Source organism: Canis aureus, chromosome 16 (genome assembly GCF_053574225.1).
Source record: "Canis aureus isolate CA01 chromosome 16, VMU_Caureus_v.1.0, whole genome shotgun sequence".
In the NCBI taxonomy this organism is placed as follows: domain Eukaryota; kingdom Metazoa; phylum Chordata; class Mammalia; order Carnivora; family Canidae; genus Canis; species Canis aureus.
The window spans coordinates 41,033,511-41,055,427 of NC_135626.1; the positions used below are offsets into that span (position 1 = coordinate 41,033,511).

At 46.1% G+C, this 21,917-nt stretch overlaps 2 protein-coding genes across 4 annotated transcripts; both read left to right on the forward strand.

Moving 5' to 3' along the window:
* Positions 1–8,339: 8,339 nt before the first annotated feature.
* Positions 8,340–15,154, forward strand: PSME3 (proteasome activator subunit 3). 2 transcript variants are annotated; one of them, XM_077853364.1, is made up of 11 exons: positions 8,340–8,617; positions 9,312–9,344; positions 9,482–9,544; positions 9,736–9,840; positions 10,741–10,789; positions 11,457–11,569; positions 11,868–11,936; positions 12,063–12,130; positions 12,227–12,281; positions 12,411–12,497; positions 13,367–15,154. In XM_077853364.1, exons 1-11 carry the CDS (start codon positions 8,576–8,578, stop codon positions 13,445–13,447), a joined length of 765 nt encoding a protein of 254 aa, XP_077709490.1. In that variant the 5' UTR covers positions 8,340–8,575; the 3' UTR covers positions 13,448–15,154. The 2 variants fall into 2 exon arrangements, with proteins under 2 accessions (XP_077709490.1, XP_077709489.1); XM_077853363.1 differs by lacking the exon at positions 8,340–8,617 and adding an exon at positions 9,085–9,208.
* A 143-nt stretch (positions 15,155–15,297) lies between these two features.
* On the forward strand, positions 15,298–21,803 carry AOC2 (amine oxidase copper containing 2). Of its 2 annotated transcripts, none has more exons than XM_077853361.1 (4): positions 15,298–18,139; positions 20,058–20,343; positions 20,565–20,694; positions 21,021–21,803. In XM_077853361.1, the coding sequence occupies exons 1-4, from the start codon at positions 16,552–16,554 to the stop codon at positions 21,285–21,287; spliced, it is 2,271 nt and encodes a 756-aa protein (XP_077709487.1). In that variant the 5' UTR covers positions 15,298–16,551; the 3' UTR covers positions 21,288–21,803. The 2 variants fall into 2 exon arrangements, with proteins under 2 accessions (XP_077709487.1, XP_077709488.1); XM_077853362.1 differs by having other exon boundaries at positions 20,058–20,154.
* The last annotated feature ends 114 nt before the right edge of the window (positions 21,804–21,917 follow it).

Here is a 21,917-nt window from a genome sequence, read left to right on the forward strand (position 1 = left end):
TATACCTGAGGAATAACGGCCAAATTAAAAAAAAATGGCACTTCCCTGTTATTTTCATTGGCATTGTTGGTTACTTGTATATATTAGTTTGCTGTAGTTTCTCTTTTGTGACTTCTCTCTTTGCATCCTTTGCTCATTTTTCTGCTAGATTCTTAATATTTTTCTTAACATTTTTCATCAATTTATGTGAATTCTATTTAATTAAGGTGTTTTCCAGATTTGCATGAGCTTTACATTTTTATAAACTCAAATCTGCTTTTTTCTTGGTGACTTATATTCCTTAGAAAGTTGTTTCTACAGAATAAATAAATTAATATTAAAATTTTATTTTTTTAAAGATTTTATTTATTTATTCATGAGAGACCCAGAATGAGAGAGAGACAGGCAGAGACACAGGGAGAGGGAAAAGGAGGCTCCATGCAGGGAGCCTGATGTGGGACCCAATCCTGGAACTCCAGGATCACACCCTGAGTGGAAGGCAGGTGCTAAACTGCTGAGCCAGCCAGGCATCCCCTAAATTAAAATTTTAAAATGATTTTATTTGAGAGAGAGAGAAAGAGAAAGCACAAGTGAGAAGAGGAGCAGAAGGAGAGGGGCAAGCAGACTTCCTGTTGAGCATGGAGCCTGACATGGGGCTTGATCACACAACCCTAAGATCATGACTTGAGCTGAAATCAAGAGTTGGACACTTACTGACTGAACCGCCCAGGCGCCCGTAAATTAAATTTAAAAAAAGGTTGTTCTCACTTCCAGAAACAACTTTCCTATTATTTTAAATAGTACGATTTTCCTACAGTTGGTATTAGATGTAGTATGTGGAACCAGATTGGTCTTCTCCTGGTATTGCTAACTAGAGATTAGACACTTCTTCCTCTTGGATCTTTCAGCATGAACCTCCCCCGCCACACACTCTGGAGGAGGTAAGCAGAATCATCCCCAAAGAATTCTCACCTTGGCCTGGTGTGGCTGGTTCATAGTCCTACATTTCTTCCTGCTTGGCTGCCACTAACACCATCTCAGAAAGGCATAAAGATGTAATGAACTTCTAAAGAGTAGAGCATATAGAGATTACAGCTGAGGGTTTAGAGGTGTAGACTGCCTGGGTTCAGAAACCTGTCTTTGTCGTTTGCCAGTTCTGACCTCGTACAAGTTATTTAGCGACCGTGTGCCTTGTTTCCTTATTTATAAAATGAGAATAATAGTATATGTCACATAGAGTAGTGTGATGATTTTTTTTTTTTTGAGTAGTGTGATGATTAAATGAGCTAATAATATGAAACACAAAGAACAATGCCTGGCACATGGAAAACTGTATGCCCTGCTACTTGGAGGGTAAATGACAGGTAGCATGCATAGTGCTTGAGGAACTATGAGGATGGACAAAGTACCTAACTCATTGATTCAGGAAAGATTTATTGAGGACCTACTATGTGCTAGTCACTTTTCTATGTTGAGGATACACTGGCCAACTCTTCATATAGTTTATATTCTAGAGGAGAGAATTTGACAATAAATTTGTAAACAGATTAGATGATCAGATAATGGTAGGCATGAAGGATTGAATCGTGTCCCCACAAAATATGTTGAAGTTTGAACCTCAGTATCTGCAAATGTGGCTTATTTGGAAATAGGGCCTTTGCTGATGATCAAGTCAATGAGATTGTTAGGATGGGCCCTAATCCAATTTGACTGATATCCTTTTATTTATTTATTTTTAAAAGGTTTTATTTATTTATTCATGAGAGACAGGCAGAAGCAAGCTCCATGCAGGGAGCCCGATGTGGGACTCGATCCTGGGACCCCCGAATCACACCCTGGGCTGAAGGCATGCGCCAAACCACTGAGCCACCCAGGGATCCCTGGCTGATATTCTTTTAAAGAGGGGATGGATACAAAGATGCATGTGAACAGAGGGAAGATGAGTGAAGAGACACAGGGAGATGACTGGTTACAAGCCAAGGAACACCTGAGGCTACCAGGAGTGGGGAGACAGGCCTAGAATAGATTCTTCCCTAGCACCTTTCTTTGTTTTTATTTATTTTAAGGATTTTATTTATTTGAGAGAGAGACAGTGAGAGAAAGCACGAGCGAGCAGAAGGGCAAAGGGAGAAGCAGTTTCCCCGCGGAGCAGAGAGACTGTTACGAGGCTTGATCCCAGAATCCTGAGATCATGCCTGAGCCCCAGGCAGACACTTAACTGACTGAGCCACCCAGGTGCCCTTCTTTAGCACCTTTAGAGGGAGCATAGGCCTGCTGACGCTTTGATGTCAGACTTCTAGTCCCTAGAACTGCAAGATAATTCTTTTCCCTTGTTCTAAGCCACCCAGTTTGTGGCACTTTGTTAAAGCAGCAAACCAATATAATAGGTGTGATGAGGAAAATACATACATAAGAATAAGTAGGAGCAAGGGTGGGTGGAGTTACTTCAACTGGGAGATTCAGGAGGCCCTCTGTCAGTTGGCAAACCATTGAGGGTGATAAGCACAGAATAGATATGATTGGGCTTACTATTTATTTATTTATAAAAGTTCTAATTTATTTATTTATTTTTAAAATATTTTATTTATTTATTCATGAGAGACAGAGACACAGGCAGAGGGAGAAGCAGGCTCCAATGCAGGGAGCCTGATGTGGGACTCGATCTTGGGACTCCAGGATCGCAACCTGAGCTGAAGGCGGCACTAAACCGCTGAGCCACCCAGGCTGCCCTAAAAGTTCTAATTTAAATTCCAGTTGATTCACACAGTGTAGTATTAGTTTAGGTGTACAATATAGTAATTCACCACTTCCACACATCACCTGATGTTCATCACAACAAATGCACTCCTTAATCTCCTTATGCCCGCCCCTTCCCTCTGGTAACCATTAGTTTGTTCTCTACAGTTAAGAGTCTGTTTCTTGGTTCACCTCCCTCTTTTTTTTCTTTGCTTGTTTGTTTTGTTTCTTAAATTCCACCTAAGAGTGAAATAATGGTTATCTAGTCATGTTCATGGGATGAGACAAATCTAGGGTCCTACTCCCCTGCTGTCTTCCTCCTGTCTTGTCAATTTGTCTTACTTAAAAAAAAAAAACTATTTACTGAAGTATAAAATACATATAGAAAAGGACAAAAATCCTATGGGGCTCCTGGGTGGCTCAGTTGATTAGGCATCTGCTTTCAGCTCATATCATGATCCCAGGGTCCTACTCAGTGGGGAGCCTGCTTCTCCCTCTGCCTGCTGCTCCCCTGCTTGTGCTGTCTCTCTCAAATAAATAAATAAAATATTAAAAAAAGGAAAAGGACAAAAATCTTACATGTACAACTCAATGAATTTTCACAAATGAACACACCTATGTAACCAGCACTCAACTCCCCTTCCCCATGTTCCTTTCCAACTGCTACTCACCCCAGGAGGAAACAATATCCTCTCAACTCTAACACCATTGATTAGTTTTGACTTTTTCAAACTTCATGTAAATGGAATCATACAGTATGTACTCTGGTTTCTTTTACTCAATATTATGTTTGTAGATGTGTCTGTCTTGCGTGTAATTTTAGTTCATCCAATCTAAATACTGTGCAGTATTCTATTGTGTGACTATATTAAAATTTAGTTATCTGTCCTACTGCTTTTTATTTTTTTTAATTTTTATTTATTTATGATAGTCACACAGAGAGACAGAGACATAGGCAGAGGGAGAAGCAGGCTCCATGCACCAGGAGCCCAACGTGGGATTCGATCCCGGGTCTCCAGGATCGCGCCTTGGGCCAAAGGCAGACGCTAAACCGCTGCGCCACCCAGGGATCCCCTGTCCTACTGCTTTTTAAAAAAGATTTTGTTTATTTGATAGAGAGCACAAGCAGGGGTAGCAGCAGGCTCCCCACTGAGCAGGGAGCCTGATGCAGGACTTGGTCTCAGAACCCTGGGATCATGACCTGAGCCTAAAGTAGATGCTTAACGGACTGAGCCACCTAGGCACCCTGTCCAACTATTGAGAGACATTTAGGCAGATTCCGGTTGGTGCTACTGTGAATTGCTTTGCTATGAACATTCTCGTTCATGTCTTTTGGTGAATATATTTATGCATTTCTGTTAGGTATATTCCTAGAGTTGGGATTTCAGGGTCACATATATATATATATTCATGTGCATATACGTAAACATACATGCACATATGTAAATCTATGTATGTATATATGGTTATAGAATATATTTAAATATTTTTAAATGTATAAACTTACTCAGCTTTAGTAGATATTACCGTACCGTGAATGACATATTATTTTTTAAAATATTTTATTTATTCATGAGAGACAGAGAGAGAGAGAGAGAGACACGCAGAGATACAGGCAGAGGAAGAAGCAGGCTCCATGCAGGGAGCCCAATGTGGGACTCTATCCCAGGTCTCCAGGATCACGCCCTGGGCTGAAGGTGGCGCTAAACCACTGAACCTCCCGGGCTGCCCGTGAATGACATATTAAATGATAATTTGAGTGCTGAGTAGAGAATAAAATATGGAAATGGAGGGTAGCAGCAAGAAAATGGAGAGACCAGATAGGAGTCTATTGCAATAGTCTTAGTAAAGGGTGACAGTGGCTTCAACTAGGATAACAAGTGAGGAGAGGGAGAAAAGCATACTCATATAGGATGCATTCTACAGGTAAAGCTGACAGGGCCTGCTGATGGATTGGATGTGGGGAGTGAAGGAAAGAGAGGAATCAAAGTTGACAGTTTAATGTTTGGTTTGAACAACTAAATGAATAGTTATTGTCTGTTACTGAGATGGAGTAGAGCAGGAAAATAACAGGTGTATGGAAGAATCAAGAATCCTCGTTTGGCATCAAGTTTGAGATGCCTATTTACTATCCAAGCAAGAGTGTCAAACAGACAATAGGAGCTCAGTAAAGATGTCAGGACTGGAGATATAAATTTAGAGCCATCAGCATACAGATAGTATTTATAGCATGAACATGGGCAATACCTCTTAGGGAGAAAGTGTAAGTAGAGAATAATAAAGGATGTAGGACTAAGCCCTGGAGCATGCCACCATTAGGAAGTGAGCAGTGGAGGAAAAGCCAGCAAAGGAAACAAACAGGTCACCAGTAAGGCTGGAGGAATGTTGGAAGAACAGGTTGTCATATATGTTTCCTTGAATGAAAGAGGAAAAGCAGAAAATACTTGCAGGTTAGCAAATTTGGTGGTGAGAAGAAGTTCTCATTTGTTTCTGTTTTCTCAATGAATAATGAGCCAAAATCATAAATTGGTTATGGTGGGGGAAGGATAGTAGAGGATTAGGGAAATGAGAAAGTATGACAGTCATTTGGAGTCTAAGAGTAAACTTGTCAGGAACACGTAGTAGGCTCTTAGTATTGTGCACCCATTTGAGATTTGTGGACATGAGTTTAAAGTGAGAGCAGTCAGGATGCCTGAGTGGCTCAGTTAAGCATCTGCCTTCTGCGCAGGTCCTGGGATGGAGTCCCACATCAGGCTCTTTGCTTAGCGGGAAGCCTTCTTCTCCCTCTCCCTTTGTCTGCCACTCTGCCTGCTTGTGTTCTCTCTCGCTTGCTCTCCGACAAATAAATAAATCTTAAAAAAATTTTTTAAAAATAAAGTCCAGTCATCAATGATTATGTTTGATTCACAAGCACCAAAAATGAATAGAATTTGTTAAATATAGTAGCCCTCAGCAAATGTTCACTGAATAAATACATGAATGGAGTATTATATAAAACGTTTGGATAGGGGAGGGGGGAAGAGAGATAAAGAACGAATGTGTATCCGTCTTCTTATACCCTACCTGAAGACACAACACAATTATTTGATAACAAAGTCATATTTCAAAAACACCAACATGTTTTCAGCTTAAAGTTATTCTGAAAGAAATGCAGCGTAATTGCATACTTAAAATAGGATGAATTTGGGAAAGCATTCCCGAAGTTAAGTTCCAGATCAGAGTTCAAAAGTCACTAGGTTCAAGTGTTAACAGAAAGCAAGTAAAAGAGGGACGCCTGGGTGGCTCAGTAGTTGAATGGCTGTCTTTGGCTCAGGGCGTGATCCCAGGGTCCAGGATTGAGCCCCACATTAGGCTCCCTATGAGGAGCCTGCTTCTCCCTCCACCTATGTCTCTGCCTCTCTTTGTCTCTCATGAATAAATAAATAAAATCTTAAAAAAAAAAGCAAGTAAAGGAGAGAAAGCCAGTATACATTAGTAAGCAAAGGAAAGTATGTGCTATGTTGCATATAGTCTTGAAGAAATGGAAAAGGACCCGGAGTTTGGAAGCATTTATGATTATTCATAATATAATAATATGATGTTGTCATTATATATAATTATATAGCTTAAGGAGTAATCTCTTCATGCTAAGCACTAACAGGTAGCTTATCTGACAATGGCTGCTATTCATCTGGTCCCTACCTTGTGTCTACACTGTGTTAGTTCTTTTACATATTTATGATTTCCAATATTCACAAACACTTCACAGAATTATGTGTGTAATATGATGTATTTATTATCAGAATTCCATTTCACAGATGAGGGAATTGAGATCCAACATTTCAGTCATTTCCCCAAAAGACTACAGTAAGGAGCTGAGGTGGGATTTGAACCTAGGTCTTTCTGATTCCAAAGGCCACAGGCAGTGGCACTTTATTTAACTCTGTATTCCCACTATCATCCCTGTGCTTAGCACAGAGGTCTACCCACGCATCAAGAATGACCCCAAAATGTGGGATCCCTGGGTGGCGCAGCGGTTTGGCGCCTGCCTTTGGCTCAGGGCGTGATCCTGGAGACCCGGGATCGAATCCCACATCGGGCTCCTGGTGCATGGAGCCTGCTTCTCCCTCTGCCTGTGTCTCTGCCTCTCTTTCTCTCTCTGTGACTATCATAAATAAATAAAAATTAAAAAAAAAAGGGTCATGTCCCCATTTAAAAAAAAAAAATGACCCCAAAATGTAAATCAGATGACCTGCCTTTGTACATAATCCAAATTATTTCTTAACAACCCTCCCCACCCCACTCCCATCCCCAGATCATTAACGAGTCTTTCAATTTCTTCAATGGGGAAACTCTTTCCTTCACCAGGGCATTTGCCTGTACAGCACTAGTTACCTTTGGAGGCTCTTCCCCTCACTCTTCCCAAGTTAACCCCTTTATATCCTTTAGATCCTAGCTTGGTACTTCATCTGAGAGGCTGTCCTTGGCCATTCTATCTAAAATAGACCTCTGGTTTCTCTATACTAGACATTTGTTTCCTAACATTAATTACATTTTGCAATTATGTTGTCAGGTTATTTTCTGATGTCTTCCCCCAGTAGTATGACCCAGGAGGCCAGAGAACTTGAGTCTTGTTTACCTTTGATTTCCCTGAAATGTGGTTTTTTAAATACAGGAGTCACAGCCAAATGTGGCACCTCTGAATTGAGATGTACAGTTAAGTGTAAAATTCATACTGGATTTCGAAGACTTGGCACGAGAAGAGAATGTATAAGATCTCATTCGTAGGTTTATATTGGTTACATGTTGAAATGATGTCTGGATAAACTGGGTTAAATCTAGGATTAAAATTATTTTCACCTGTTTTACTTTTTAATGTGGCTACTAGATGATTTTTACTTCTATAAGGAACTCGTGTATTTCTCGGCTCTGGGACAACGCCATCCCAGGGCCTAGTACAGCGTCCTGCCTCCATTTCACTGAGCGAAAGAACCAATGTTAAGAGAGACCGGATGAATGAGCGAGTGAAGAGGTACGGTCTCTGCCTCCTATTAGGAAAATAGATAACGGCATTGTCCTGAAAGTCGGGAGATCTGGGTCTGGAAACTCTGTGTGGGCTTGGACAAGCAATGCCGCGCTCCGGTTGTCAATCTGCCCATCAGGCAGCTGATCTCTGAGGTCTCGAACTGTATGAGGCTAAGTGACGGAGGAAGGTGGAGAAGCCTGGGACAACAGAGCTTGACTTCTGTTTGACTCTAGCCTAACACTAGAGCTTCGGCCGACGGGAGGAGGCAGCAAGAATCACAGAGTAGAACCCCCGAGCCCAGCGCCGGGGCCGCCGGCTTCCTCGGGCCGACGTCACTGGGGCGCGACGGCGCTGTCCGTCCTGTCCTCGAGGCGGCAGCGGTTCAGAAGGTCCCTGTGATGAGGGCGAGCGCCGAGCTAACAGAATGTCCAACAGTACTGGAGTCTCTCTAATGCTCAGTTTTAAGCAAACCACCCTCGGCTGCTCTCCCTCCTACTTCGCCCTTACCCGGCATTGGATGCCGGCTGCTAGGAGTCCGGTCTCGGACGTCCAGGGCTGGACCCCAGCGCGGCTGCGCAGGGCACGTGCGCCTCTCCGGAGTCCCGGCGATTGGCTGTGATGTAACTTCCGGCGTGAGCGGCGAAAGCCGGGAGGGCGAGCGAGAGAGTGAGCAGGCAGCAGGCAGCAGGCGGGCGGGCGGACGGCTCGGAGGGAGGGAGCGAGCGAGCAGTGAGTGAGCCAGCGAGGGCGGTCGCGTCCCTAGAACAGCCGAGATTCTTCCCGTCCCTCTGACCCCCTCCCCGGAGCCCACAGCGCCTCTGGTCTCCAGTGGAGCGGACACGGCCCGGCCCGGCCATGGCCTCGTTGCTGAAGGTGGATCAGGAAGTGAAGCTCAAGGTAGCGGCACCGGTCTGGGCCTCCTTACCCCCCGCTTCGATTCCCGAGCAGTCTGACCGGCTCCCCACTCCCCATGGCGTCTTTGTCTCCCTGGGGACACCAGCTCTGAGCTTCCGCTTAGCTCAGCCCAGCCCCCCACTCCCGGAGACGGCATCAGGGGAGAGGATAATATGGGGTGGCCTTGTGAACCGCATCTGGTGGTGGAGATCCCCGAGGAGACCTCCGCGGACACGTGGTGGACTCAACACTTTAGGCCAGTGACAGCTGGAAGTCCCCAGTCCAGCAACGTCCCCGCCTCCGGATGCTACCGCTGTTCTACCCCTACCCTTGGCGTCAGGCCTCCCTGGTATCAAAGGCTAGGTCTGGATGGGGGCTTGGCACGTTTGTGAGCTCACATGCCCCCTGTCTACCTGACTTTCGTTTGCTCTCAAATCCAGACAGCTTCAGACACAAGGAGGGAGGGTGGGAGGGAAAGCAGGCGGGTGCTACCCTCAAACCCCACTTCCCTCTCCTGAGATGGAGAAATGGATCCTCAAAAAAATAAAGTATTTACAGTCTGGGGGTCTCTCAGCTTCTCATTACAATTACAAGGTGAGGGGAGTACGGCTGGATTTGGGTTTTCCCGTCCTGCCCTTAACCTCTGTTGCCAGGTACTGACTTGCTGTTACTGAATTGCTCTCTTTGTTAATTTTAGGTTGATTCTTTCAGGGAGCGGATCACAAGTGAGGTGAGTGCAATAAAAAAAATAAAATAAAATAAAATAAATAAGCGTTGGTTGATAGTTGGGAATTTCCCAAAGAAGAGATCTGTAGAGAGAGACCTTCCCACAATTATTAATTGAGCTGTATTTTCCTTCATTTTTAGGCAGAAGACTTGGTGGCAAATTTCTTCCCAAAGAAGTTGTTAGAACTTGATAGCTTTTTGAAGGTGAGAGACTCTTTTCTTCAAATTCCCGTTTTTTTGGCTCTGGTCTTTCTGTCAAATGGGAGAAATCATGTGTTGATTCTATTTTGTTTTGTACAGTAAAATGCTCTCATTTCTTGCCCTTCAAATAAAATACTTCTTTGTTCATTTTGAAAAGACTGATGTTGTTTTGGGGGTGGGCGTCTCTCTTTCAGGAACCAATCCTAAACATCCATGACCTAACTCAGATCCACTCAGACATGAATCTCCCAGTCCCTGATCCTATTCTTCTCACCAATAGCCACGATGGACTGGACGGTGTGAGTGTCCTGTATTTTTCTTTGTATTCTGAAGCAATAGTTCTCTAGTCTCTGTTCTTTACTTCCTAGTCAATTTAAACACATACGGAGGAGACAGTGGATTAGGATCTAGGAACAAGGGCTCTTATAGACCTGATGATTCCAGTATACCACTTTGAGACCCTGGTTTTCATTTATAGCATGAAGTGTGTAATGTAATGTTACTTTGTCCTACAGTGAGTTCCTAATAGGACTAGTAGCTACAGGTTTCCTCAAGTTATCTGGTCTGTCCCTGTGGCTCTAAACAAGATATTTCTTACCTTTTTCAATGTCTTGAGTATTGTTAGAGGATGAGTAGTGCTTGCTATATAACTGTAGTCTCTGTCTATGTGACATATATTTAGAACCCCGTGCTTGCCAGTTACATGTCCACATTTCATAATAACAGTGTTAACACTGTATTGTCTGAATTACTGTGTCCTTGATAGAGCTTGCAATTCTGGAAAACAGAAACTATTAATCATCTTTGTATCCCTAGCACCTAGCACTGTACTTGGTACATAGTAGGTGCTAAGTACATGTTTGTTGATTGAATATTGTACTTCTTTGTGGAAGTTGAAGATTTGTACATATTCCCTTTAGTATACTCACTGTGCTTTGAATGGTTCATTTTTCCTGTTGTTTATAGTATCCACCCCTCTCCCCCAGTTGCTTAATGTGTCATTTGAAGGCTGGTCTTCCCAACTAGATTGTAACTTGCTTTGTGGCAAGAATCTTTTTTAAAGTCTTATATGTGCTTAGTAAATTGTGCATAAATGAAAACAGCCTATGGGGCCAAAGAGATTAGACTTGCTTGAAGGGTAACTTGTGATGGGAATATGGGTGTCAAGAGCAGGCTAATTCCTATCTCTGTATCCTTAGCCCACTTACAAGAAGCGAAGGTTGGATGAATGTGAAGAGGCCTTCCAAGGTAAGAGCCAGTCTCCCCCGCCCACCTACTCCCTGGCTTGCAACCCTGAGCAGGAGGATTGATCTGGCAGTCTCTGATCAGAAAACAAGACCGAATTTTATTTTCCAGCGTTAACATTCCAAAGTTCTACAAACATGGTTATTATTTAGCACCCCAAACCTAATTTCCCAATAAATAGGGAGCGGTTGACTTAGTGTGGACTGTCAAGGGGGAGAGGTTTGAGGTGGCTACACATCTTAGATTTTCCACAGAAGTTCTAGTTATTTTCTCTTTTTCAGTAATAGTTGGTGCATTAAATCTTTAGAGCATATTTTAATTTCCTATTCTTTCCTTATTCAGATTTTGGCACTTTTTTTTTTTTTTAAGGATTTTATTTATTCATGAGAGAGAGAGAGGCAGAGACATAGACAGAGGGAGAAGCAGGGTCTGTGCAGGGAGCCCGATGCAGGACTCAATCCCGGGACCCTAGGATCATACCCTGGGCCAAAGGCAGGCGCTAAACCGCTGAGCCACCCAAGGATCCCTTGACTTCGGCACTTTAGACACTCATTTTAGATAAAAAGCAGAGATCATAGCATCTCATGGGTCTGGGAAACAAGGAAGGTGGGGGTATTATGTCCTGTCCCCCAATCCCTCAATCATTTGACCTTCTTCATGTCCCTGCCAGGAACCAAGGTGTTCGTGATGCCCAACGGGATGCTAAAAAGCAACCAGCAGCTAGTGGACATTATTGAGAAAGTGAAACCTGAGATCCGGCTGCTGATTGAGAAATGCAACACGGTGAGGCAGGGGCTAGTGACTTAAGGGCTGACCCCAAAAAGCCTGGCTTGAATTATGAAAAATACTGGTTGTGGGGCAGGAGGCATGGAGGTGATAGAGGAGTTGGCACATTAAGTATCTTGGCTACCATGTTCCTGGCATCTGATCCCAGCAGCAAGGATTGTATATTTCATGGCTTCAGCAGAAAAAGCGAGGGTCTTCATATATGTGTGTGTGTGTGTGTGTGTGTTTCTATATATATATATATGTCTATATATATCCATATATATGTATATATATCGGTCCTCTCACCCTTCAGGTCAAAATGTGGGTACAGCTTCTGATTCCCAGGATAGAAGATGGGAACAACTTCGGGGTGTCCATTCAGGTAACTTGCTTGTATTACAAACTGGAGAGGAAGGTTCAAAAGGTTTACTCTCCTTTTCCCTGCTTTCTCTTTGGCTCTTTGAGTGACATGGAAGTGACTTGACCTCGACCCTTGGGTTTTTTTTAGGAGGAGACAGTTGCAGAACTAAGAACTGTTGAGAGTGAAGCTGCATCTTATCTGGACCAGATTTCTAGGTAGGGCTTCTTGGGCGTGGCCCAGGAATTGGGGGCTGGTGACATACCAAGCACTATCCAGGGTCTTCTGCAGCTTCTTCCTCTTTCTCCTTACAGATATTATATTACAAGAGCCAAATTGGTTTCTAAAATAGCTAAATATCCCCATGTGGTAAGTAAGGGTGTGGGGGTCTGAGGGTGGAAGTGGAAGGAGAGGGAGGAGTGGCTGTTACTCTGCAAGAGCTGCCACCTGTGGACAGCCCGGCCTCAGCAACTAGCCTTTCCTCCACCCTCCTTTCAGGAGGACTATCGCCGTACCGTGACAGAAATTGATGAGAAAGAATATATCAGCCTTCGGCTCATCATATCAGAGCTAAGGAATCAATATGTGAGTAACCTTGGTCCCTGCCCATAGTCACCCTGCCTGTTAGTCCTAGGGGTCATGTTCTTTGTCATTTTCTGGGGTTTGAGGTGGGGGATGGAGTAGGATAAAATGAGTAGGATAAATTCTCATTAACTGAGTTGAGAGCTGAGATCATTGAGGGTGCATAGCTGGGGATCTCCCTTTCTGTTTGGATAGCAGGGAGTGTAGTGCAGTATAGGTGTGAAAATGTGAGCATTAGAGTCACAAGGTTTAGGTTCAGAACAAATTCTTCCTGTAATCTGTGGCCTTAGGCAAGATGTTGAACCTCAAATGTCAGTTTCTTCATCTCTAAGATAGAACTTAGAGTATCTATGGCACAAATATGGGGGTTTTTTGTTTTGTTTTTTTACAAAGATGGTTTTTAAAAATGAGTGAAATAGGGGCACCTGGTGGCTCAGTTGGTTAACCATCCAACTCGTGATTTTGGCTTAGGGCATGATCTCCTGCATAGTGGGATTGAGATTAGTAGGACTGCCCTGTGTTGAGCTCCACGCTCAGCAGGGAGTCTGCTTGAGATTCTCTTTCTCTGCCCCCTGCCCTCACTCACCACTTGCTCTTTTTCCCTCAAATAAATTAATTTTTTTTCCAAAAATGAGTGAAATAACATGTTAAAAGATCCAGTACCATCGTTGATTGTTATTCGACACTTGGGGCCTGGGAAGTATCCAGGAATCCCCAATGTGTGGGTATGTGAGAGACAGCCGCCCTGAATTCAGGTTCCAGTGAGTGGGATTGGGATTTTGCATGTGATTGGTTGGGGACTTGTGGGGGTATCTAGTTTCTTTGGGAGGTCAGATGGAACAAATGTGTGATTCCTTGACCTCTTCTCCCAGGTCACTCTACATGACATGATCCTGAAAAATATCGAGAAGATCAAACGGCCCCGGAGCAGCAATGCAGAGACACTGTACTGAGGCCAGGGCCAGGGCCAGGGGACTCTGTGAGTCTGGCTCAAGACCGACATTGCCTTGGTTTGTTACATGACTATCGTGATGGGGAAACTGGCTGGAAATAGTAATCACACCTCTCTCTGTTTTTAGTTAGAGTCTAATGAAACTCTCATGTAGTTCTGTGACGTGTTTACCTCTTTTTTCAGGCCTCAGGAACTCTTCTATTTCTTTCCCTAATACCCCACACCTGACCTGTCCTAATTTCTGGAGAATTCCAGGTTTGTGTGTGCAGGATATTGGCACAGGAATACTTGTGTTTTCTCTCCTTGCCCTCTCCCTCCTGTGTCTTGAGCTTTGTGTTTTCTTCCTTCTGTTGATTAGTTCATTAGAAGCTGAGGGAACTGGAAGGAAAGTGCTAGGTGTTTTTTAGGAACTGGGGTGGGAGGGGTCCAGCTCCTCTCCTCTGATGTAAGGTTAGTGTCTCTTGCCACTGTGTGGGACATTGGATCCTCTCTCCCACAGTTTTCCTGGTGATAACTTAGGGTTTCCCATCCACATACATCCCACCTTGAACCTGATCATGACAAGAAACACCTTAGGCCTTCTGCCAAGTCCCTAGCTCCTTGAGATGTTTTTATAACCAGGATTTTCACATACACATAGGTGTGTGGTATACACATACGTACAGACATGCACGCACATGCCTTCCTACTCTTAACCTGATTTCCCCATCGCATAGTCTGTGTTGTTGTCCTTTGTCCCCCCAACCCCCTCCCCAAGAACTCTGTCACACACACACATCATTCAGAAGCTGATAGTTGTCTTAGTCCTTACACACTGGGGCCCCTCGTTCTGCTCTTATATACAGGCTCTTGATGCCCAGAGGCTGGTGAGTTGGAGGAGAGCCAAGAGATGAGAAGCAGAGGGTCTGGGGAAGGCCCCTTCCTCTGTGACTCCGGTCTTTTGGGGCATCACTGCAAAGTCTGGTCCTCTGGCTCCTGGTTGCCTCTTCTAGGCCAGTTGTAAATTGGCATGGGGCTCCCTGCAGCTCTGAGGGCCAGATGCTGCTGCTTCTGCTGGGCTTTCCTAGGGGAAAAATATTTCTCTTATTTATAGTATTGTGCTTCCAAGGAAAGCAGCACCTGTGTGTCTGTGTGTGTGTATGCACACACGCGTGTACGCTTTGTGTGTATGTGAAAATCTGCCAGGCAAGTCAAAACCGTAGAAGAGTTGCCTCCTATCTCTTGAATCTTCCAGAGAGATCACTTGTTACAGCTTTTCTGTTAACCCTCATCAAACCCCTACTTTTTTATTCTGCCGCTACTGGAGAGTTAGTATTGCAGTCAGCCTGCCAGCGACTCTCTCCATGTCTGTTTCTGACTCTTACTCTTCCCCTTGCCTTCATCCCCAATCATATTTCCACCCAGATGCATCATTTTTACTCCCAGTATGCTGTAAAGGAGTCAGAATGCTGTCTTCCCATGAATAGTACTCAGTAACAAACCAATTGCATTTTAGTTGGGCAGTGCCCCTACCCACCCTCCAGATCCCTTCCAGCTAAAACCCTACCCTTTTCCCACTATGTGTTTCTCAGTTTCCCTTTTTGTTTTTTGGATTATTCTGCTGCCCCTCCTCCTTACTCTACCACCCTTGGATCGTAATGTAAAATTCTTTTACCATGTCAAGAAATTATTAAAAACGCAGGTACTTTGACCTCTTTCTAAAGCTGCAGACCCTTGTGCGATGCTCTGGTGGCTAGGGACATGCCCACACTCAAGTGCGTGTGCACGGGGACACCCACCTCCACATACACTTCCAGCCACCCTATTGGGCTGCCTCTTTTCTCTAAAATAATGGAAAGACTGAGGCTTCTGCCTACCAAGAGGCAGGGGTGGGTCCTTTACTTGTGTTCAGTCTGAATTATGTGAAAGTTAGCCCTTACAAACCTAAGCTGCTTCTGTCTAACCTCCCAAGATACCCAGTTCCTTGCTGTCTCCCTGGTGATACCCATGAACTGCCAGTAGAGGCTGCTCTAGTTCCGCGTGTGGGAGATCACCTGGTTCAAGGCAACAGCCTACCCGGTCATTTTCTTGACCTTATACTAATTCTCCCTGCTGATTAGTGTCTTAAATTTCTTGAGGAGATACCAGGGTTTCCTGCTTTTGGTTTTCCAATGACTTGGAGGGCTGTCTAGGATTCTAGCTCTCTCTGAAATAAAGTTTCCTCAACTTCCACCTTGCAAAGTAGCATTCTAATATCCAGTGATCCCCTCATTGTCTCTGCAGAAAGAGATTTAAGGTCTTGAACGGTGAGGAACATCCGCTGTATTCTGTTCCAGAGATTGGCTCCAGAAGCTAACAATTTTTGAATGCCTTCCCTGTGTTGGGTTCTGTTAAGTACTTTATGTGCATGACCATGTTCAATTTTCATGAATCTAGAATAGTTTACCCCTCCTTTATAGGTGAGGACACTGAAACTCATGATTAAGTGACTCCTCTGAGGTCATATAGCATAGGGACGTGGGGTTGGTATACAAATCAGACTGCTGAGCCCAGGCACTCATCCTTTCCCAATGGCTAGATGGAAGAGACCTGAAACTACAAAGCAGGGGCTTGGCCTTTGGCAGCTGGCCAAGTACTTGTTACTAAACTGGGCCGTGGGTCCTGGGAATGCTGGGGGGAGTGCCTGCTAGGAGGTAGGATAGTTGGGTGCCTATGTGTATCCAAATGGATAGTTTGGGTGCCTATGTGTAGCACACAGCACTTAACTGGGCATCTGAGGTTTGCATTCATCCTCAGATCCATTCTAAGTGAAAGGTAGAGTTTAGAGTTAATCCAAATGCCATCTAGTCTGGTCTAAGTGATGGCAATCAGAACTCCTACCGTCCTGCCACCAGGAGTTCAGGGGCAGGGGAGAGGCTATGCACGTGGAAGTAGTGCCTTGAGCCAAACCACGGAACAGAAAATTGGAACAGAATTATATAAATTAAGGTCAGAAATTTCCTGTCCAACCCACAGGGTGGAGTTTTCTCCATTCCTATCCATCCTACTGAATATAAACCCCGATTTGATGTCAGTAACTGGAAGGAGCAGCTGGTAGGACTCCCCTTTCAGCTTTCAGCATTCATCATGAATCTCAAGGTAGTCCTCGTGTTCCTGGCACTGTCCCTCATTACCATCTTTGCCCTGGCCTATGTCTTGCTGACCAGCCACGGTGGCACCAGCCAGCCTCCCCGTTGCCCCGCTGTGTCCCCCAGCGCCCAGCCCTGGACACACCCCGGCCAGAGCCAGCTGTTTGCAGACCTGAGCCGAGAGGAGCTGACAGCTGTGATGAGCTTCCTGACCCAGCAGCTAGGGCCAGGCCTGGTGGATGCAGCCCAGGCCCGCCCCTCGGACAACTGCGTCTTCTCGGTGGAGCTGCACTTGCCCCCCAAGGCTGCAGCCCTGGCCCACCTGGATAGGGGGAGCCCCCCGCCTGCCCGGGAGGCACTGGCCATCGTCTTCTTTGGTGGACAACCCCAGCCCAATGTGAGTGAGCTGGTGGTGGGGCCGCTGCCTCACCCCACCCACCTGCGGGATGTGACAGTGGAGCGTCACGGGGGCCCCCTGCCCTATCACCGACGCCCCATGCTGGGAGCGGAGTATGCCCAGATGTGGAAGCATTTGAAGGAGGTGGAGCTACCCAAGGCACCAGTCTTTCTGGCTTCTGTCTTCAACTACAATGGCTCCACTTTGGCACCTCTGCATGCCACACCCAGTGGCTTGCGCTCAGGGGACCGTGCTACCTGGATAGCCCTCTACCATAACATCTCAGGTGTTGGCATTTTCCTTCACCCAGTGGGGCTGGAACTACTGCTGGACCACAGGGCCCTGGACCCTGCCCACTGGGCTGTCCAACGGGTCTTTTACCTTGGGCGCTACTATGCAGACTTGGGCCAGTTGGAATGGGAGTTTAAGGCTGGCCGGCTGGAAGTGGTTAGGGTTCCTCTACCCCTGCCAAATGGGGCTTCATCCTTGAAGTCCCGGGCCTCCCCAGGTCCTCTCCCCCCTCTTCACTTCTCACCTCAGGGCTCCCAATATAGCGTGCAAGGGAACCTGGTGGCATCCTCTCTCTGGACATTTACCTTTGGTCACGGGGTGTTTAGTGGCATGAGGATTTTTGATATTCGGTTCAAGGGCGAGCGAGTGGCCTATGAAGTCAGTGTCCAGGAGTGTGTATCTGTCTATGGTGCCGATTCACCCAAGACAATGATGACCAGATACTTGGATAGCAGCTATGGACTTGGCCGTCACAGCCGGGGCTTGGTTCGGGGAGTGGACTGCCCCTATCAATCTACAATGGTGGACATCCACATATTGGTGGGCACAGGGGCAGTCCAGCTGCTCCCGGGGGCTGTATGTGTATTCGAGGAGGCCCAAGGACTGCCCCTTCGGAGGCACCACAATCACCTTGAGAGTCATTTCTATGGTGGTTTGGCTGGCTCGGCCCTTGTAGTCAGGTCTGTGTCCTCTGTAGGCAACTATGACTACATTTGGGACTTTGTACTGCACCCAAATGGGGCGCTGGAAGGGCGGGTCCATGCCACGGGCTATATCAACACGGCTTTCCTGAGTGGGGGTGAGGAGAGCCTCCTCTTTGGGAACCGTGTTGGGGAGCGAGTGCTGGGGGCAGTGCACACACATGCCTTCCACTTCAAGCTGGACCTGGATGTGGCAGGTGAGTGCTCTGGTGAGGGCTGAGACTTGGGGTGGAGCAGAGGGAAGGGAGACCCCCAAAGCAAGCTAGAGGCAGCAGAGGGTAGAGTCCTGGCACCATGATCTATTGTGGCAACAGAGCAGGGGCTGATTGGAGTATATTCGACTGCAGTCAGCCTGAAATACTGGGTGTACTGGGTATCTGGCCAAAAGTAGGAGTGCCCCTACCCGGCCCTGGTCACCCAGTCCCCCTGCCTTGCTGTGATTGTGAAACTGGCTTAAATGCAATGGCTGTGCCTGGCTGCCTTTGTCTCAAGTGCCTGTGGCTAGTGAATTTACCCCAGCAGTTGGGGCTCTTGAGTTTTTTGTCCTGATTCTGAGGGTCAGTGGAGGTTGGAGAAAGCAGAGGCCTGAGCAGAGGATAGGAAGCAGCCTAATGAGGTTTTCAGAGTAGAGGTGGTCCTGGGACACAGGAGGGGGGTGTGAATGGGAGGTTGCTTCACAGGATTTCATAAACAGGACATAGGATTGTGGCCCTACCACCCTCTTGGGGAGGGTCATCCCATCCCTGCCAGCACATGTCATCACAACCAGCTTTCCGGTGACCCGACAGGCATGCAATAGGCTTGCTGCAAGTGTAGAAAGGGATTTCTCAAGTGGGGCTCAAAGCACAGAGAGGACTTGCTACTCCTGAGAGATTTTTGTCATGAACAAAATAAACTTATCAAATCATAGACTAGTAGACCCAGAAAGAAAAATAGAAGTCTACTAGACTTAGTCTTAGTCTTACTAGTCTACTAGTCTAATAGAAGACCTTCGCCAAACTAAGGAGGATGGGGGGAAATGGGACAAGTAGACTGCTTTGGTATAATGCTTGGCACACAACTTTCTGTGAAACATTTTCTTATCCTCTTGAATATAAAGACATGGTTTGGGGTGGGAGGAGAACTAAGAAAATAGCATGACTGAAATGAGTATTATCTGGATTATTCTTTGACATATTTGGAATTGGACTTTCCTAATCTGAAGTTTCTCTTCAGCATTTTTGGCATTAAAGAGCCTTGTATTGGGAAGTAAGAGTGAGTAACATTTGGATCCCTATAGGGTGGAGCTTGTAGGACAAGCAGCAGGAGTACCAGCTTCAGTACAGCGCTGTCTGTACTGTGCCAGGTGCCTTCACGATAGGTTCTGTTGAAAGGATGTGAGCCTGAACCTGCAAAAAGAGTCTAATCTTAAGTGCCAAGTGGGAAAGATGAGTGCACATTACAAGTGCAATTGAGTTCTGGGGGGCTTTCAGACAGTTTAAGAGCTAAATCGACTCACTTCGGAAGAAAACAATGGTCCCCACCTTGTGGAGAAAGAAAAGTTTCAGAGCTGGGAGGAATATGCAGGGCACCCTGTAAGGGGATTGAGTTTTTCCGGCCAGCTTCTCTCAGACAAATCTCTCTTTCATAGTTACAAGAATGTAACTAGCCACCTGGGTGTGCTTTTCCACTTACAGAGCTCAGCCACAGAACAGCTTTTATTATGCCCACTATAGAAATTCAGAAAGAATCAGAGAAGCAAAGAAATGGTCCAAGGTCTACTGGGTAAGCCAGTGCTAGCAGAACTCTAGGCAGTGATGGATATTCTCCATCTGTGCTGATATGTCATTAGCCACTAGTCACATGGCAATTGAGCACTTAAAATGTGGCTAGTATAACTGAAGAACTGCATTTTTAGTGTAAATGGAACTAGCCACTCGTGACCAGTCGTAGCCATATTGAACAGGGCAGGTTCAAAGAAGATGGGCTGGCACTCGAATCCGACCTGGCTCCCAGCACAGACTGCTCTCTGACGAGCTCTGCTGCCCTTTGTGAGGCCAGTGCAGTGGGCATCTTGTGGAAGACAAGGGACCGTCTCACCTGGTGTGGAACTCCTCTCCCCCCTCCCCCTGGCAGGGCTGAAAAACTGGGTGGTAGCTGAAGACGTGGTGTTTAAACCTGTGGCAGCCCCTTGGAGTCCAGAGCACCAGCTGCAGCGGCCACAGCTGACTCGGCAGGTCCTGGGAAGGGAGGACCTGACAGCTTTTTCCTTGGGAAACCCCCTCCCCCGCTACCTTTCTCTGGCTAGCAACCAGACTAATGCCTGGGGTCACCAGCGCGGGTACCGAATCCAGATCCACAGCCCCCTCGGCATACACATGCCCCTGGAGAGCGACATGGAGAGGGCCCTCAGCTGGGGGAGGTGAGGATGGCTCTGGGCACTGGGTGGTCGGGAAGGACGGGTCCTGTTCCCCGTCCCAACCCACTACCCTTGGCTTACCACTCACCCCTATACCTCCTCTTGGATCCAAGTAGATATGGGATGGGAAATGGTCTTGTGTAGACTCAGGTCCGAAGGACTTCGAGGCCAAGAATGGCCAATGATGTTTTCTGACACCACTTTCCTTCAACCTTCCTGGTCAGATACCAGCTCGTGGTGACCCGGAGGAAGGAGGAGGAGTCACAGAGTAGCAGCATCTATTACCAGAATGACATCTGGACCCCCACTATGGCCTTTGCTGACTTCATCAACAATGAGACTCTCTTAGGAGAGGTTGGTAGCCCTAGAGGCAGAGCAGAGGAACAACTTAAGCCTGATGACTTGGCTGCCCAGTCCCTGACCGTAGGTTGGAGGGAATGGAAGGTTTCTAGTTCTCAGATTCAGGAGCCAACATGGGTCATCTCTCTTGGGGTAAGATTAGCCCTGGGACACTAACCATCCTGCAGCTTCTCACAAGAATCACCCGGCCTGCTGTGTGGACCCAGGGCTGGGTGGAGGTGGAAGCAAGGCTGAGGCTAGAGGTTGGGGATCGTGGCCGAGGAGGGGTGGTTCTGTGGGTCTCACTTCCAAAGTCTTTCAGCCTCTCCCTCTTCCCACAGGACCTGGTGGCTTGGGTCACAGCCAGCTTCCTGCATATTCCCCATGCTGAGGATGTCCCCAACACAGTGACTCTGGGCAACAGAGTTGGCTTCTTGCTCCGGCCCTATAACTTCTTTGATGAAGATCCCTCCATCTTCTCCCCTGGCAGTGTCTACTTTGAGAAGGGCCAGGATACTGGGCTCTGCAGTGTCAACCCCGTGGCCTGCATTCCTCACCTGGCGACCTGTGTCCCGGACATGCCCCTGTTCTTTTACCAGGACTTGTAGCCCCAAGGGTGTGGTGGGACATGGAGGGGGGTTGCTGAGACATTTGTATTTTTCTCTCTGTTCCCACTTCCTGCTCCCTTGACTTCTACCCTCTTATTGTTCCTTAGGAAAAACAGCCTCCCACACTAAACCCATATATATATATATATATATATATATATATATATATATATATATATATATATATAAAATCTCCCTTCCATTAATTCTTATTCCAGTTCATTTTGTTTAAATGGTGGATTTATGCAAATTATAGGATTATTAAAATATTCAAGCAAAACACCACAAATTCTACCACTTAGAAATAGCTAGTGTTCACATTTGGTGAACGTTATACCAGACATTTCTTTATGCATGTGCATTGAAATGGAAGAATGGATAGAATTTTGTAAAAATAGATGGTGTGTGTGATTTATAATAAAAAGTATTACGATATTTTTATTGCTCGAATTTCTATTTGACTTTTGAAGTATCTAGAATCCACCCCATTCCCTCCTGTCCCCATGTCTCCCCCCCCCCCCAAAAAAAAATATTAAGGACACTGGCCAAGGAAATTAGCAATGGAAGAAGAGAGGGCAAGAGGATGCCGCTTGGGAAGCTGGGGGGGCGGTTTCCTTGGAAGCAGAACAA

Excerpts from the sequence above, each read along its gene's own strand:
- PSME3 (XM_077853363.1), top strand. The coding sequence starts at position 9,134 with ATGGAGAAATGGATCCTCAAAAAAATAAAGTATTTACAGTCTGGGGGT. Across the intron at positions 11,570-11,867 it reads TGATTGAGAAATGCAACACG|GTCAAAATGTGGGTACAGCT; the intron begins GTGAGGCAGGGG and ends CTCACCCTTCAG. Across the intron at positions 11,937-12,062 it reads ACTTCGGGGTGTCCATTCAG|GAGGAGACAGTTGCAGAACT; the intron begins GTAACTTGCTTG and ends GGTTTTTTTTAG.
- AOC2 (XM_077853361.1), top strand. The coding sequence starts at position 16,552 with ATGAATCTCAAGGTAGTCCTCGTGTTCCTGGCACTGTCCCTCATTACC. Across the intron at positions 20,344-20,564 it reads AGGGCCCTCAGCTGGGGGAG|ATACCAGCTCGTGGTGACCC; the intron begins GTGAGGATGGCT and ends CTTCCTGGTCAG. Across the intron at positions 20,695-21,020 it reads ATGAGACTCTCTTAGGAGAG|GACCTGGTGGCTTGGGTCAC; the intron begins GTTGGTAGCCCT and ends CTCTTCCCACAG.